The sequence below is a fragment of the Cucumis melo genome, chromosome 8 (genome assembly GCF_025177605.1).
Source record: "Cucumis melo cultivar AY chromosome 8, USDA_Cmelo_AY_1.0, whole genome shotgun sequence".
Lineage (NCBI taxonomy): Eukaryota > Viridiplantae > Streptophyta > Magnoliopsida > Cucurbitales > Cucurbitaceae > Cucumis > Cucumis melo.
In genome coordinates this window covers 8,888,145-8,905,169 of record NC_066864.1, presented here as the reverse complement: position 1 = coordinate 8,905,169, position 17,025 = coordinate 8,888,145, and the positions used below count along the sequence as shown (strand labels likewise).

Sequence of the window (17,025 nt, the reverse complement as noted above, 5' to 3'; positions counted from 1 at the left end):
TTTGAAGTTACTCATCACTCATGTCAAAACTTCGTCGTTTCTATTCAATTTATTATCAAAATCTATTTATCCTAATTTTATTACTTTGTAATTAAAATCATTCCCAACTAAAATTTGTGGAAGAATGATAAAAAAATAAAATGAAATTACTATAAATAGTAAAAAGAAATTATTTACAAAATATAGAAAAAAGACTTAAAATTAGTAATAGATAAATTTTGTTATATTTTATAAATAGTTTGAATATTTTTTTAGTTTTTAAAATGTCATACGACAAAATACCAAGGAAAAAAAAAAGGTTTTAAAAAATGTATTTTTATTTCTTAATTGACATCAGCTTATATTAGCATTGTATTTCACTTGTATTTACTTTTACGGTTTATTTTAATACATAAAGGGTCATTTATGTTAAAGAAAAATCTATTTTTTAATTTTACATTTCTTAAATGCAGACTTAAGTGAATAACTAATTTTTTAAAAAATAAAAGTAAGTTTTTGAAAAATTATTATTTTTTAGTGTAGAAAATTTAATTTAGATTATTTAGTTGCTTTTAGAAAGTAGATAACAAAAAAGAAATAATAATAATAATAAAAAAACACACACGTAAAAGATTGAAAATCGTGTTTTGTAAGTTTAGACCATCATCGATAACTATTTCATTTTTTGTTTTATGTTTTTCAAAATTATCAATGCAAACGTTATAATTATCATAACCAAATTCCAAGGAAAAAAAAGTAAAAATTTAAAAATGATTATTTTTTTACTTTAAAAATTTGACTTGATTTAAAAAAAGACCTAAAATGTAGAAAATAAAATAACCCCAAATTACGGTGACGCTTTTAAGCTTAATTCTAAAAACCAAAATGAAAGTGAAACGAGGCTGAAAAATGAGAATCATTATCAGAATATAAATGTTGGATACTTAGCATTGATTTCAAGGTACAAAAAAATAATATAAAAAGAGGAAATACTGAAGGAAAGCGTAGAGAATATCCCTTTCCCACCACAGGAAATGAGATTAAAAAAAGAAAGGGAAAAAGGAAAAAGAAATATTGCAAAACTTGGATGGAAACAGAAGAGAGAAAAACAGGAAGAGGCGAAGAATCTTCAAAGAGTCAGTCCCATAGTCAAAAAGTAACCCTCTTTTCTCTTCACATTCATTTCTTTACGTTCCCCCATTATCCAATTCCTAATCAAATATGTTCAATTATTTATACCGCCCAATCATCTTCTGCCACCTCATCACTCTACAAATCTCTCTCTCTCTCTCTTTTTTTTTTTTTTAAAAAAATTCAGTTTAAAGTTTTGAGTTTAGGAGTTTTATATCGTTTAAATACTATTTTTGTTATTTATACTTTTTAACTTTGGTTCTTGTTGGTTCCACCATTCTTTGTTCTATTTTTGAAATTTTAAAAACAATGAACATCTTAATCCTTTTCTAAGGAACAAATTAGTATATAGTTTGAGTTTAGAAGGTTCATTTTTCTATTGATTCTCCACAAAAACTCTTATTTGTACCAACTTAACATCAACAAAACTCAATAAATTAAGGTATGTTTACACTACAAGAGGCCAAGGATGGGATCTCTCCCTCCCCTTTGTGGAACTAAAAGAAAACCCAAATGAAATTAACCCGTTTCCCTTCAAAAGTAAATTGGATACAACTTTCCTCCTCGAGAACCAAAGATTCTCTCTCCACCCCATTCTCTCACTAACTGAATCCCAAAAGTCTCTGACAATGATTATATTAGACAGAATGAGAGCTGAGAATGCTTTTGAGGGTAACATGGAAGGAAGAAAAATGAAGAAAAACAGTTGAAAAAACACTTCTCCACTCAAAAACAACAAACATAAACACCACTGCAGAGCAATTTCTAAAGCCTGTAGAGAGACTGAGTGAGAGAGCTTACCATTTTTGCTCTCCGAAATGCTGGCCACAACCTGCATTGTGCTGCTAGCTTTGCTGCTACCCTCCCGCTTGCCGCTCCGTGCCGGTGCCACCACCGCCACCGCCGCCGCTCTCAACCTCACTCTCCCTGGCCAGCATCCTAGCCCTGAATTGGTTGCTCAAGAAGTTCACAGGTCCTTCAATGTTCCATTTTTTTCACAAATGTTGTTTAAGAATCACTATGTTCTTAGCTTGGCTCTTACTCTAACTGTCTGCATTTTGAAACTTTTAGCTACATTGTGCATTTTCTCTACTTTATTGTCCGTTTCAAGTTTTTTATGCTTATTTTTTTAGGATTTCATGTATTAGATGTACAAAATCCAAGCTTAGAATCAGGGTTTTTTTGTTACTATGTTCTTGGGTTTGTTCCTCTTTTTCCTTGACTTGTTTATTTTAGCTCTTTGTGTAGCTACAGTCTTCAGCTTTAGGTTTTTCTTGACCACATTATTAGGCCTTAAAATCTTAGACTTATGCTTAAATCTTACTCTTCGACTCTTGTTCTGTTTAGTAACTATTATGTCTATGACCTATTCTATGAACTTTTAACTACATTGTTGGATTTCTTTCATAAATGTACTCATTTTTGAAATCTTGAACTACTTTTAACAGATTTTGCAATCATGAGAAAGAGAAATTGACACTCAAATCTAATGTTCATTTTGATTAATCCCATTTCCACCCTCAGTTTTCTATTTCATTTCCAATCTTAATCACTGTTCTTTGTTAGGTTTAAGCATGTTTAAACGAAAAACACTACATGAGTCCTTCTCTTGCGCTACATTTATGGTTACTCTGTTTTTCGGTGAAAATCATTGAAAATCACCAAGTTTTTCTTCATCTATCCTCCTGTCAGATCATTTATTTTGAAGGTATATCTAGTCAGATTCAACCATTTATGGAGCTGAAATTTTGGATTATACCATCTATGCTTAACGCTAAGTTCCTCTAATCTCTAAAGTAATGGTGTTACCTGTTGCAGGAAAGTGAATGCTTCCTTAACGAGAAGGCAATTGCTCCAAATCTCTGAGAAAGATGAATCTTCTTCTTGCTACACCGGGAACCCCATCGACGACTGCTGGAAATGCGATCCAAATTGGCCAAACAACCGCCAGCGCCTCGCCGATTGCGCCATAGGATTCGGCCAGTACGCTCTCGGCGGCAAGAACGGCGAGTTCTACATAGTCACGGACGATTCCGATGACGATGCAGTAAATCCAAAGCTCGGAACATTACGATACGCCGTGATACAGCCGCAACCTCTCTGGATCGTCTTCCCTGCCAACATGCTCATCAAACTCTCACAGGAACTCATCTTTAACAGCTACAAGACCCTAGACGGCCGCGGCGCCAATGTCCACATCGTCGGTGGTGGCTGCATTACGTTGCAATACATAAGTAATGTCATCATCCACAACATCCATATCCATCATTGTTATCCATCAGGTAACAAATCGAAAACCCTAATTTACCTTCCTGCACATCAAATGTTCGACAAAATGCGTCGATCTAAAGCTCGGCTGTGCAGGTAACACCATGGTCCGATCAAGTCCGACGCATTACGGGTACCGGACGAAATCGGACGGCGACGGGATATCTATCTTCGGATCGAAGGACATATGGATTGATCATTGTTCATTGTCGCATTGCAAAGATGGATTGATCGATGCGGTGATGGGATCCACCGGAATCACGATTTCAAACAATTATTTCTCACATCACGATGAAGTTATGTTGTTGGGTCACAGCGACAACTACTGGCCGGATTCCGGTATGCAGGTCAGTGAATTCTCCATCCATTTTCCTTGTTTCTACCCTCATATTCTTAGTTAATTCATTCAATTAAAAATGAATTAATCACGAAGTTTGGTTTATAATAGATTGAACAATGAGAAATAGGAGTGTTTGGTGAGTTAAACAAGCACCTTCAAATATGCATGGATTCAACTATTAAACTTAACCAACTTCATTTATACTCCAAATTTAAAAGTAAGAATGATTTTAAAATGAAGGTAACAATAGCATTCAACCACTTCGGAGAAAAGCTAGTGCAAAGGATGCCACGCTGCCGATTAGGTTACATTCACGTCGTCAACAACGACTTCACCCAATGGGAAATGTACGCAATCGGCGGCAGTGGCAACCCCACCATAAACAGCCAAGGCAACCGTTACACCGCCCCATACGACCGCAACGCCAAGGAGGTCACCAAGCGAGTCGAAACATCCGAGTCCGAGTGGCGCGGCTGGAACTGGCGCTCCGAGGGAGACATCCTTGTGAACGGCGCCTTCTTCGTCACTTCCGGTCAAGGGCTTGAAGTCAAGTACGAGAAGGCTTACAGCGTCGAGCCGAAGTCCGCGGCGCTGATTGATCAGCTCACTTGGCACGCCGGCCCGCTCGGCGTCGGCGGTAGGGATAATAATTTGGGGATGTGGACGACCGGCCCCAATGGTAATGGCGGTGGGTTTGGGCTTGGGTCAGGTATGGACTATACTGACGACATGTCGGAGAGTTGTTTTGTTAGGGCTTTTTCTGTTTTGTTGTCTTTTTGTTGGGGATTGGTGGTGGTGATTGCGTTTGTGCTATGACGACATGTCGTTGAGAGGATAGAATCGAGAGGTGGAGTGGGTTTTTGCATTTTAATTTAAATGGCATAAAGAAAGGCCTAAAAATGTAAATCCATTTGTTTACCTATTGTATGCCAAAACTGACTTTAGTTTATCTAATTTACTTTTTGTTAAATTAAATTGGATATGGAGTTGTTGTTCTTACTTGTAAACTCCTAAAAAAAATGTGAAAAGAATATATATTTTAGCATGCGTTGTACTACTCAAGTGTTAGCTTGTAAAAATATTAAAATATATTTAGAAGACTGAAATATAATCAAGATCATGATTTGATATCGATATAGAAATGGGATCGTGAAGTACATGAAAATTATGGAAAAGAGCGCTAAATTGAAGATAGGAGGGAAGGAAAAAAGTTGACATGAAATTACATACCAATATAAACTCATTACGTTTTAGCCTCCTGAAGAGACCGTTATAACTATATATTCATTCATAATTTGATAGTCATATGAAAAGATATATATTTTAATTTATGGAATCTATCCTATTATTTTAAAATGCAGAAAATCATCTAATAATCTACCATCCCACAATTCACAAGCGACTGGTAGGAAGAAAGGCAAAGCATCATGACCGAAAAACGATCAATCGTGAAAACTCTATTGGAACTCACTAAAAAATGCCAAAATAAACATAGCTCAGCCAATATTAAATACGTACTAACGACTTCAAAATGATTTTTGACCTAACCAATAAAATAATTAACTAACTGGAAAATCATAAGAAAGTGAAGTTCTAAAAAGGGTTTAGGATAATTCAAGTGAGAAGGGCAAAAAAATATATATATTTATATATATTTATAAAGCACATAATACTTCACAAATCATTCTTAAATCTGCAGCAAAAACTACTAACAAATTCCGTACATTTTAAATTACATTTACTGCTGCTGGATACTGATGCTGATGTTGGTTTCTTTATCTTCTGATACCTTCACCTTCATCTTCCCAGGGGTTTGGATTCCCAAAAAGAAAAAAAAAAAAGAAGAAAAAAAAAGAAGATAAAGAAAGAAAGAAAGAAAGATGATGGAGTGAGAAAAAAAATAAAAAAGAATACCAAAAAATTTGGAGAGGGTCAAATCTAGACCATCTATATCAGTCATTTTATGCTGAACCTTTTCATTAAATGAACAACCTTGTTTTCTTTTTTTCTTTTTTGTTTGTGTTTTAAACTGTTACCATGTAGTCTCCTCCTCTTTGTGCTGCAACATCTGCCAATCTTTTCCAAGCTAACTCTCTCTGCTCTTCCACTTCTTTTGCTTTCATTTCTCTCTCTGTGTACTGCCTCTGACATTCTTCAAACAACTCCACGTCCATTTCCATGAACATCTTTCGGACGTTCACAGTCAGCCCATGAACCGCCTGGTTCCAATGACTTTGGATATTCTTCTCCAATGCTTGAAAAATTATTGGCAATATCACAGCCCTGTTTTGAGCTATCAAGCTAACAATGTGTTCATTATTCCACAGAAACAGAGCTCTTTCAGCAACCTGCATTGCATATTCACAAGTCGCCTCATAAAAAACAAGGGGAAAACACAACCCTTTGCTCAATTGCCGAACAAACTTGCAGGTAAACAGACAATGCAATCGAAACACAATACACAAAGAGACTTCAGAATGTAACAGCTTGTCATTAATGGAAGGATGGATAACTGAATTACATACATAGAACAAAGTTTTCAATTTTTTGTCAGTTTTACATTGTTGACCATTCTAAATGCTCATGCATACTTACTTGAGACATGATAAGAGAAAAGTCTATACTTCTTCTAAAAAGTTATTTCCAGAGAGAGTGATATCCTCGTTCAAGTTTTTGTCAGCAAAACAATAAGGACACACGTTATTTTTGTTCGCCAAAGAAAGTCCTAGGAGATATCCAAACAATCCTGGCTTTTGTTAATATCAATGTATGAAAGACCCCAACAGCACTATCTTAGATTAATCCTTCCAAATTACACACTGCTCAAATCAATATCCCCCACCCAACAACAGATTATTCCGGGATGGCTCAATCTCAAGTATCCCTTTAACTAAAAAGCTACATATAACATTCTTAAGCTTTTCTAGTGGTGGATGTCTACCCAAAAAAGAAACATTCTTGTACCGTTCAACTTTTAAAAGTCCTGATGTTCATCTAACCCACAAACCAATTGGCAAAGTTAACAGCCGTCTGAATCAAAAGGATACACCTTAGGCTGTCACCAGTTTTACACATTAAGACGTGTTTAGGACGTTGAGTTGGTTAATATAGTTTATGGGTTATGATAGTTTGCTTGGGGTACAGACTAAAATAGTCTGGATTGGAAATACTAAATGCCATAGTAAAGAGGGTGAGAGAGGATGAGTAGGAAAGGAAGTGGTAAAATATTGTAACAAAAAGGGATTTGAAATAGTATTGCAATAATTAGTTGTAACACCAACTGTTATACTTGGAGCTCAAAACATGGAGTGGGTTATTATAGCCCACTCCACCCACTTGAAGTTTGGGTCCACAACAAACCCTAAAAAGTTTAATAATGTACATTTTAAAACCTTGTGAACAAACTTAAGTGACGGGAAATCTGAAGATGATTTCTCATGGATATAAATTAATTAATGCAAATTAAAATTAACATGATGACCTCATTATTAACATTTAAATAAATTTATTTTTTGAGACTAATAAATTAAATGGCCTATAAATGTTTTTACACAATTAAAATAACTGCATATAATTATTTATGTATAATCTTCGAAGGATTTGCAATAAAAGAAAACATCTTGGGCATCCATCCTATAATTTAATGATAGCTGCAAATGAAATGGATCCTAATGGTCTTTCATGGGTGTCCCTTCCTAGAAGGTCTGAGACTCGTGAGATGCTTCAAGATCAAATTTAGAATGAATTTGAGCCTATACTCACCTTTTATGGGTGTCCCTTCTAAGGTTTGAGACTCGTGAGATGCCTCAAGTTAAAATTTAGATACCTAAATTTGAACCTATCCTCGGCTTTAATGTGTCTCTTCTAAGGAGATATGAGACTAAATTTGAACCTGCCCTCAGCTCATGCATATTGTGCAGAACAAGGGAGGAAAAAACTACCTATTCCTTTTGTTACCCTTTTGCTACTATCCTCTAGAGCACTAGGCTTCCCAGATTGGTTGAGGAATAGTTTGCGCTAGAGGAACTTTACAGATTCAGAGCTTCTTTACTCAGCCATCTATTTCAGGAAAGAATGTATAACCTTGGGTTCAATACTTCAAGGGATACTTTATCACGAAACTGAGTTAAAAGATGAATAAAAAATCAAGCAGAGGGTTGGGCCAAATTTGAAATCATATTATGGTTTTTGTTTGTTCTTGGTGCTCTCACAGCAAAGGATTCTATAACCGTATGTTAGGGAAGCCCAAAGGCTGTTCCCAGCCCTGCAGGGGAGATGCTAACCATCTCTCCTTAAATCAAACACAGGATTTTATAATTACGTTCTTCTTTTACTGAGGTGATTGAAGATAGATTTTGAAACATCTTTGGCCTTTTAGCTTCACTGTCATATATTCCACCGAAATATTTCTTTCCAATCAGCAGACCAAAATATTGGTCATCACCCCTCCAGCCAGTATATTGTGTCACACAATAGCAACTAACCTACAATAACAACACCTGGAGTTCCTATATTAAAAACACCTCAAAATAGGGGATAACAATTGAAAAGCCCCAAAATAATGAGTAGTGAAACCTACAAAATGGTAATCAAACTGGGAGAAAAGGAATCCCCGTAAATCTAAAGTAAATCCCCAGATAAAATAGATCGAGATTTTTCAATTAGGAAGAAGAATTACACAACTAGAAGAATTTTAATTAATAATCATCACCAAAAGGAATTCATGAAATTGATTGAAGTGTTATTGTAAGAAAAGGAGAAGTGTGTGTCAAATGCACAATAGTCCCAAATATCTTACAAATATAACACAAAAATCAAATTCATTAAATCCAGACCTGGGGAAGAGCACCGGTTTTTTCATGAAGCAGAAGAAAAGAGAACTGATATGCGATCAAAGGCACAATATTCCAACCATTACAAAAAATATAACACCACAACAAAATTCATTAAATCCAGATCTGGGGTAGAACTCCAGGTTTTTTTATGAAGCAGAAGAAAATAACACTAATGCACATAGGTTGATATGTGCCAAAAAGGAACAAGGCCAACTCAAAACATCCCAAAATAAAACACTAAAAAAGTAACTAGTGAACAACCACATTGTAAACTAAGGAAAACACAATGCCCGTGTTACGAGATTTCCTACACTTTTTTTAGATCCTCGAATAAACCAACCAATAAACATAGAACAGGTGAACATCTACAGTTATCAACAAAAACAGCCTTCAAAAATAAAGAAATATATGCACATAATAAGAAAACACATCTTAAAAGAATAGGTATGGTAGAACTAGAGGGCATTGTTGTTTGTTTAACCATCTTTGGCCTTTTCTATCAGGAAATAGGAAGGATGAAGCGACCACAAGTCCAGAGGTTGTTTGCCTCTACTTCAGTCATCCAATTCGTCCCACACCAAAGTCAATAGAAAAAACTAATAATATTTTTGAGTAAAATTTCCAACGTAAAAATGATAGCAAGAAGAAAAGGAAAGCTTCAAGGATAATAACTATTGGAGTTATGTTTATAATTTAAAAAGCAGGACAAAGAAAAAGAAAAAAAGAAAACAGACAAGAAACTCTAATATGTAAAATCGAACAACAAAGGCAAAATAAAACATCAAATCTTGCGAGACACAAACCAAAGAACTTTTCTTTATAAGAAACAAAGAAAGTATGGTCTTATAAATGGCGTGGATGGTAACTATTGCATCGGTCTTATTGAGAGGTTAAAGAACAACTATAGCTCCCCCCCTCCCCTCTCTTTCCCTCTCCGTCCCTAAGGAAGACGAGAGAATGTATATTTATGATTTAAATAAAAGGAATAGAGATCCGACAGAAATTCTAGTATGGGAAAATCAAACTACAGAAGCAAAATAAAACATCTAATATTGCAAGAAACAAAACAAAGAAAATTCTAAATAAGTAATTTTACTCTAATATCAACAATTAGAATTGGTCTTACTAAGAGCGTGGGTAAACAGTTTAAATAAGATCTATGACTATCAGCAAGACAAATTAATAGTATATGCATATATATGTTGAGACAAAATTTTAAGGGAATATTTTCTATTATTAGGCACAAAAATCATGCTTATGAATAGAACGTTGAAATATTTAATTTCAAACCTGAAAATGCGAGCTATTGAGGCAACGTGCTATCTGTCTAAAAAGAGGAACCATACAGCGCTGAAACTCTGCTGATTGTGTAGCCTCAAGTACTTCTTCAAGTTCTCCTAAGAAAAGAACTTCTTTCTGACAGTTGGTCATGGGCCAATATTTCAACAAACCCCTTATAACAGTATCTGCTAGCTTGTAATCTTTTTCAACAAACTGTGTTATGCAGTAGGATAGCTGTTGGTGGTAGATTGCAATTGATTTAGGCTTGTGCAAAGGAACAAGAGCCCGAACAAGAAACAATTTATGCTCCTCTTTCATGGGTAATGCAAACCCATTGATGATACTCCCAAGGATTTCCAAAAGCTCGCCAATACCACTGTGTCTCTCTGTCTCGTAAATGAATCGATAAAAAATGTTATTGATAGCCTTCCGAATAAATGGCCGATGGACCATGAACTTCCCATATATACGATGCAAGATTGTCTTCAAATACTCCCGCTCACGAGGATCCTCAGAGTCGAACAAATCCAAAAGTTTCAACACAAATGAGTGGTCAATGTACCTCTTGGCAATTTTGGTATCGGTATCAGATGACACAACATATCTCAGTAACAGTTCATATACAAGCTGCAAATGAGGCCATGACGGTTCCAAATAAGGTTCTTCTTCTTCAGGATCAGCATTTTCTTGGCCGGTATTTTCATGTGAAGCTGGAGGCAAGCACCGAAAAATATTAACTGAAATCATTCTAATCATTTCTTCTTGACAAGTTTCTGTGATTTTCCCCGACCCCGATTGTATCACATCAACCAATTCCAGAAGCGTCTGCCGCTTAATTTCCTTCTCTCTGGCAGACTTCAAAGTGTCGGAAAAATCAAACTGATAGCAACATATCTGCAATTTTCTAATAAATAAATTCTGCCTTTCTGAAACCGGTACATCACGGAACAACGGAAGAGGTTCAACAGTGCCGGTAGGAGGCGCCAACGCCACCACCCCCGGAGCCCAGTTTGAATTGGGGCCCGATGCGGCAGGTCCAGGCCGAGAAGCATGATTCACCACCACGTTTGTCGTTGAAACAGACCCTGAATTCCGATTCCCGGGCGGTCCAAACCCATAGAGTGAAGGATCATTAGCGTCGGACTTGGAGGGCTTACGATGCCCTCCCTTCATAATTTTCTTAAACATATCTCCTCAAAACAACAAACCCTAATCCAAAAAATTCGGTAGGTTCAAGGAGCGGGAATTAAAAGCGAAACATGAACCAGTTTTTGATAGGGTATCGATTCCAATAAATGATGGATCAACATGCACGAATTAATTGCCCTAGGTCATGATTAAACAAGAGGTATGAAATCCTTCTCCCACCAATTATTTTAAAGTGTCAGAAATCTATAAAAGCAAGCATGGATCTGGTATTAGGGATTGATAGATGGGGAAACGGAATCAAACAAGAAAAAACAAAACAATAAAACGTTACCCCCTGTCGTAATACAATCTCTCTCAAACTTGGTCTTCAATGGATCCAAGTATTGAGTCATCCGAGTCGAATCGCCGGAATGCCGGCGAGTTGATCGAGCGATAGGATTCCGGCGATCAATCCGATCAGAGAAACAGAGCCCCAGAGAGCCAGGAAAAGAGAGAGAGAGATTTCGAACGGCGGAAGTGGAAGATAATTAAAGAAAAGAATGAAAAGCTAAAAACAGAAAAAAATAATAATTTATATATATATATATATATAAATTTATTTAATTAATTATTAAAAAAAAATGATTGCATATAAAAGCCTTTGTAAGACACTCGACAGTTGTTTCTTTCTTTCTTTCTTTCTTTCTTTCTTTCTTTCTTTCACAATACAAAATAAGTTTAATTACTATTCCCTTCTTCTTTTCCTTTCAAATTAAACTTTATTTTATTTCATTTCATTTCATTCAAACTTAGGATAATGCTTTTTAATCTTTATATTTATATTTTTTTTTTCTTTCCTGACCATTTCTTCTTTCTTCTTTTTATTGTTTTATTTCAATATGAAAAAAATAAATCAACAACAAAAATCGTGAGTGGCTGTGGCTTATGATCATACACGTGGACAACAAGGTAGGAAGTTCCACGCGGCATATAGACACTGATGATGTGTGAGTGTATTAGTTTTTAGTTTTCTTTTTCCCAAAATTCAAATTATGCAATTTTTTCATTGAAAAAATATATTATGTAGGTTTGTTTATCCTATTCAATTTCATAATTATTTTGTTTTAGTTTTGTATTATAATATTTTGTTTTTTTTTATATATAATTTTTCTTAAAAAGATATAGAAAACTTTACTTCAATTGTACAAAATCAATCTTTAAATTAAATCATCGATGTTGCAAAATTTTATCTCAACTTCAAATCATAATATTCATTTAAAAAGGTTTAATTTTCAGTCAATTTTTTATAAGTATAAACAAGTTTTCAAAAACATGTTTAATTAAAAAAAAAAACTAAATCACAAATTCATAATTCATAATTCTTTTATAATATAGAATTTAAAATTATATGTAATATATTAAGAATAGAAAAAATTAAAACTAAATTTTCTTCACAAACTTATATTCATATTAGACAGATTTTTAAAATTTCAAAACTAAGCACATCAACCTCAAAAATTTCGAGGCTTAATTTATTATTTATTTTCACTATGTTTTTTTTTTCTTTCTGGGTGATATTATATTCTGAAAAATGTATAAAATAATTTTTTGAGTACATAAATTTGGGGACGAAATTCAAACAATTTTCAAATTGATAAATAAGATTTTTTTTTTCTTTTTATTTTGTACGGTAAACTCCTGAGGGGCAGTAATGTCAATTTACATAAACATTGTGGAGAGAAATGATTGCATAAAGCTCTGTCACCACTTTTCTTTTTTTCTTTTTTCTTTTTTTTTTCCAAAATTTATTTTATCTCTTTTTATTACTAATTATTTTCTATTGGTTATTTCAAACTATCCAATTATTTTTGGATTTTATAAAGTTTGGTTCCATTTTTCTAATTACAATTTTAAAATAAAATTTGAAACGATAAATACGACCATTTCCAAATTTTAAAATAATTGATAATGATATTTATCCAAATTGCTTTAATTGATTCCGTACCTTTCACGGATTTTACTTTTTTGCCCCCACCAATTTTTTGAAATTGGTCGCCAAAAATATTCAAATTGTTTAGATACAATATAAATTAAATTAAATTAAATTCCTACGAATATTGCACTATAATACCAATGTAACACCCTTTTCAAAACAAGAGGCTAACGAAGAATTAAAATATGTCAAATTTTTGTATAGACCGTAATTTTTGTTTATATAACTCATGATACAGCTAGAAAATTTATTGACCTAATCATATATTCCATATAAAAACATATTTCACTAATCGTACATGGAAGGTTTTAGCTACTTTTTAAGAATAGAAAAAATAAAAATACATATTCTACCCATTTCATATTATGATCAGATAAGAATATATGTTGTTTGAATTTGTATAAAATATGTTTTTAAACAGTTGAAAACCCAAAAGCAATTTTCTATTAAAAGTCATAAGAAATGAGAAATTTGAAAGACCAAAAGGAAGATAATGTTAGAATGAGTCAACCAAATATACTTCAACAACTTGGAATATATATATTTACTATCACCAATAATGGAATCTTATAATAGATCATCACAAACCATTGAAGGGTGTTTTAGTTTTAAAAAGTATATACATTTTGAAGTTGAGGGTGAAAAGGTCTTTTACAACCCAAATATTAAATGAGCTTATTAAATACTAAAGAGTTAATTCAGTTGGTCAAAGCTATAACTCAGAGTGACAAATAAGGTAAACTTAATTGGTCACACATTTATTCTTGCTATGGTTGTTTGATAAATTTAAATTATAAAGTTCTTTATTTCTTTGGGTAATGCAAAGAAAAATAAAACTAACAATACATTAGTAGTGATCTTGAACTCAAACACTAGAGATTTTGGTTGTGGTACATTGGAGAAGAAAAAAGAAAGGCCTAAAATAATGCAGTGTTGATAAAAAGCTCTAATGTCCTCTGATAGAGTTTAGACTTCATCGTTGTAACAGAAAGTTTCAACTTTAAATTTGAAAATGTAGCTGATGTACTATTTGACAAATTGATTTACGTTTTAGAAATACCTTTGACTTTTAAACAGAGAAAAATAATGTTTTTTAAAATCTTTCTCAAAATTATAAAGGTTAGTAACTCTTCTTTAGTGATAACTACTTTTTGTCATGAGAAGACGAACGGTCTCATTTTTTTTCACATCTATCATCAATAATTTTACATTAATAGACAATAACTACAAATAAAGTCACAAAATTTAAATTTGACGAGTCTTAAATATCATGGTAGCTCATTTTTCTTGCAACGATTAAACACACACATTAAATTTGTAATTTAACAAGGACTAATTAAATTTAGAAATCCTTTACCATTATGACCCCTGGCAGGTATATTCTTGGCTGCATATTCATTAAATAAGTCACAAGAACTAGCAAAAGGAAAAGATTGCTTAGTCAAATGAGACAAAGCCTTTTAAAGATGCAAAGAAAAAAGAGTCTCCATAACTTTGCTTGACAAGAACAGCTCATTCACACATATCTTTCCAGAAGCAGATAAGAAAACCAGCCAATATAAATGTGATGTTACAATTAATCAACTTCATTAGATAAATGTTGTGGTTGTGTACAGATAATTTACAAAGGTACATGTACTTACAAAAAGGAACTTCAAAGCCTATTCGTAAGTCAATCCAAGCTCGATAAAGCCAATAATTACCATCTTAAAAATTGATGGTTAGATCTCCATCCTCACAATTGTTGAAACTCGAAAAAGACAAGTATCATCTTTTAGCCTTTTTCTTTTTAACTGACTGATAAGCAAAAGAAGAAAGCTTTGATAGAAAGGTGAACGATCTTCGTATTGAACAAAAGTAAGCACTAAGCAGTTGTTTCTGTAGGTTGTGGCTTCCGAGCAAAATGGCAATTCACCACTCCAGATCCTCCGTGCACATTAAAAGGCAAGTTCGGTTTTGTCCATGACAAGTTCGGTTTTGTGTTTGGATCATACCAAGAGTGTAAATACCGGTAAGAAAAAGACACTAAATGAAGATCTTAACCTCCATCTTTGCTACAATAAAAGGCAACATTCTACCTTTCTGTCAGATGTCGGAACAGAAGTAAGATAACAAGATTGCGGCGTGTGTTGAACAAACAGTGTAATACTAAGTTGATTACTTTGATTCCTTTCTTTCATCTCTAAACTTCTTGTAGATATCACCCTTGTAGAATTTCCAAGTTCGGAGCACCAAAATGAATGAAACAAAACAACCGAACATGGTTGAAGCAGAGATAATGAGAAAAGCTAATCTGTAACAATGGACGCCCTTGCAGGCTAAGTCTCTACCAGCTACATTTCTAAGACCGATCGCTCCTATTTGCTTTCTAGCCTCTTGGTCGTATAAATAGCCAGCTACTTTCACATTGAAAATGTATGAACCAATTGGGCTAGCAATTCCACTAATGCTATATAAAGTTGCATAGTATTTCAAGCCAAATAATTCAGAAACAATGGCGAAAATCAATGGCCACTGTGCTCCAAAGCAAAATCCAATGATCACAGAAGCAAAATAAATGGAGGTTGGGACTCCAGAGGAAATTAGAAGATGGCCAAAGCAAGAGAGAAGAAGGACAAAAGTGAGGAACAAAGGGCGAGAGAAGTTATACTTCGTCCATAAGAATTCAGAAGCATAACCCGAAAATGCTCGACCGAGAAAGCCCCATATACTCACTAGAGAAGTGAAAGTAGAAATGGTATGAGTTGAGTAGCCAAGGGAGCTGCCTATCTGACCCAGGTTGTCGATTGCAGTCAAAGTCCCACCAGCCCCACAAATTGTGGTAAAAAACAGAATCAACATATCTACACTGAAGATTGCTTGTAAAATGGTGTAGTCCTCTCCTCTTTCCGGCGGTCTGAACACGTTTTCGAAGCAAGAACTTGGGTTGGTTAAAGCTATGTCAGTCGTTCGCAAACTTGAAGGTCTAGGCAACGGTAATTCAGCTGGAGATTGGTCTGATGGAACCGGAAGCCAAGAAGTAACATCCACACCTTGCAATTTCCTTTTCCTAATGCTGAATTCTTCTCTTATAACAACAACAAGGGGAAGAAAAAGAAACGCTAGAAGAACAAACACACAAACCAAATACTGAATTCTAGTAAACATGAGCTCGTTTTGGATAATAATCAAAATCATGAGGAAGCCAGCCAGACCAAGGGAAATGTAGAGCATAGAATAGAAATTTTTCAGATCATTGGATTTGAATATTGGGTTCACTTCCACTACTCTAACAATCCGAAGAAGCAGTAAAGAAACAGCAGTAGGCAGCCAAGCAATAAGCAAGATAAAATCCTTCGAATCATCCCCATAAAAAGCATGATAAATCTGAGTCAAGATTGCCCCACTTAACCCAACAAACCCTTTCAATAAACCCAATACATTACCTCGATTCTGAGGGAAATTCTTCACAGAAGGTATCAAAGCCCCAGTATTGGCAAATGTCTGAGAATTTGCACCTAGGAATATAAACAAACACATCGCGGGCAATTTGGGTTTGGAGATACGGTGAGTGACAGACAGCCAAATCATGAAATAGCCAAAGAAATTCATTACCCCACCGATGAAGAGAACAACCCAAGGCGGGGTAATTTCATTAATAAGACCGGAAAAGACTCCAACGTTGGAACCCAGATCCTTAAAGAAGCCGACGAGGTTGAGAGTGGTCTGATCGTAATTCAAGGAGGATTTGATGTCGGAGGAGTAAAGTGCGAACATGTAGGAGGCACCGGAAACGGACATGATGAGTAAAGAAGCGAAGGCGGTGAACCATCGGCCCAATAGAACTTGGACGGCGAAATTCGACATCTGCGATCGTCTTCTTTGCCCAGTTCCGATGCTGAATCTTGGGAACTGAATTGAAGATTTTATAATGGTGGCCATGGACGATTGATGAAGACACTTTGAATTTTAGTTAAGTTCCAATTGGACAGAAGTGGAAATTGTGTTCACATGGTTGAGGTGCGAAAGCGAACAGAGGAGCAAAAAAACTTCCTTTGTTGTTTCCGTTAATCAAAGTATCTATAAATTAC

At 34.6% G+C, this 17,025-nt stretch overlaps 3 protein-coding genes, 1 long non-coding RNA gene and 1 other non-coding gene across 8 annotated transcripts; 1 reads left to right on the top strand and 4 right to left on the bottom strand.

Moving 5' to 3' along the window:
* Positions 1-1,468: 1,468 nt before the first annotated feature.
* On the bottom strand, positions 1,469-3,564 carry LOC127150641 (uncharacterized). The gene is made up of 3 exons (XR_007823217.1): positions 3,419-3,564; positions 2,920-3,321; positions 1,469-2,055 (listed from the first exon to the last, which is right to left on the bottom strand). It is a non-coding gene; the product is annotated as an uncharacterized LOC127150641 (long non-coding RNA).
* LOC103500832 (probable pectate lyase 12) lies at positions 1,790-4,693 on the top strand. Its single transcript, XM_008464271.3, has 4 exons — positions 1,790-2,083; positions 2,929-3,392; positions 3,475-3,725; positions 3,959-4,693. The coding sequence occupies exons 1-4, from the start codon at positions 1,929-1,931 to the stop codon at positions 4,532-4,534; spliced, it is 1,446 nt and encodes a 481-aa protein (XP_008462493.1). The 5' UTR covers positions 1,790-1,928; the 3' UTR covers positions 4,535-4,693.
* A 644-nt stretch (positions 4,694-5,337) lies between these two features.
* LOC103500833 (serine/threonine protein phosphatase 2A 57 kDa regulatory subunit B' beta isoform) lies at positions 5,338-11,545 on the bottom strand. Of its 4 annotated transcripts, none has more exons than XM_008464273.3 (3): positions 11,315-11,532; positions 9,844-11,226; positions 5,338-6,066 (listed from the first exon to the last, which is right to left on the bottom strand). In XM_008464273.3, the coding sequence occupies exons 2-3, from the start codon at positions 11,020-11,022 to the stop codon at positions 5,743-5,745; spliced, it is 1,503 nt and encodes a 500-aa protein (XP_008462495.1). In that variant the 5' UTR covers positions 11,023-11,226; positions 11,315-11,532; the 3' UTR covers positions 5,338-5,742. The 4 variants fall into 4 exon arrangements, with proteins under 4 accessions (XP_008462495.1, XP_050945080.1, XP_008462496.1 ...); XM_051089123.1 differs by having other exon boundaries at positions 9,844-11,160; positions 11,315-11,522; XM_008464274.3 differs by having other exon boundaries at positions 9,844-11,043; positions 11,315-11,522.
* Positions 7,892-8,023, bottom strand: LOC127150793 (U6atac minor spliceosomal RNA). The gene has a single exon (XR_007823374.1). It is a non-coding gene; the product is annotated as a U6atac minor spliceosomal RNA (small nuclear RNA).
* Positions 11,546-14,520: 2,975 nt separating the features above from the next.
* On the bottom strand, positions 14,521-17,010 carry LOC103500834 (uncharacterized). Its single transcript, XM_008464275.3, has one exon. It carries the CDS (start codon positions 16,874-16,876, stop codon positions 15,113-15,115), a length of 1,764 nt encoding a protein of 587 aa, XP_008462497.1. The 5' UTR covers positions 16,877-17,010; the 3' UTR covers positions 14,521-15,112.
* Positions 17,011-17,025: the final 15 nt, after the last annotated feature.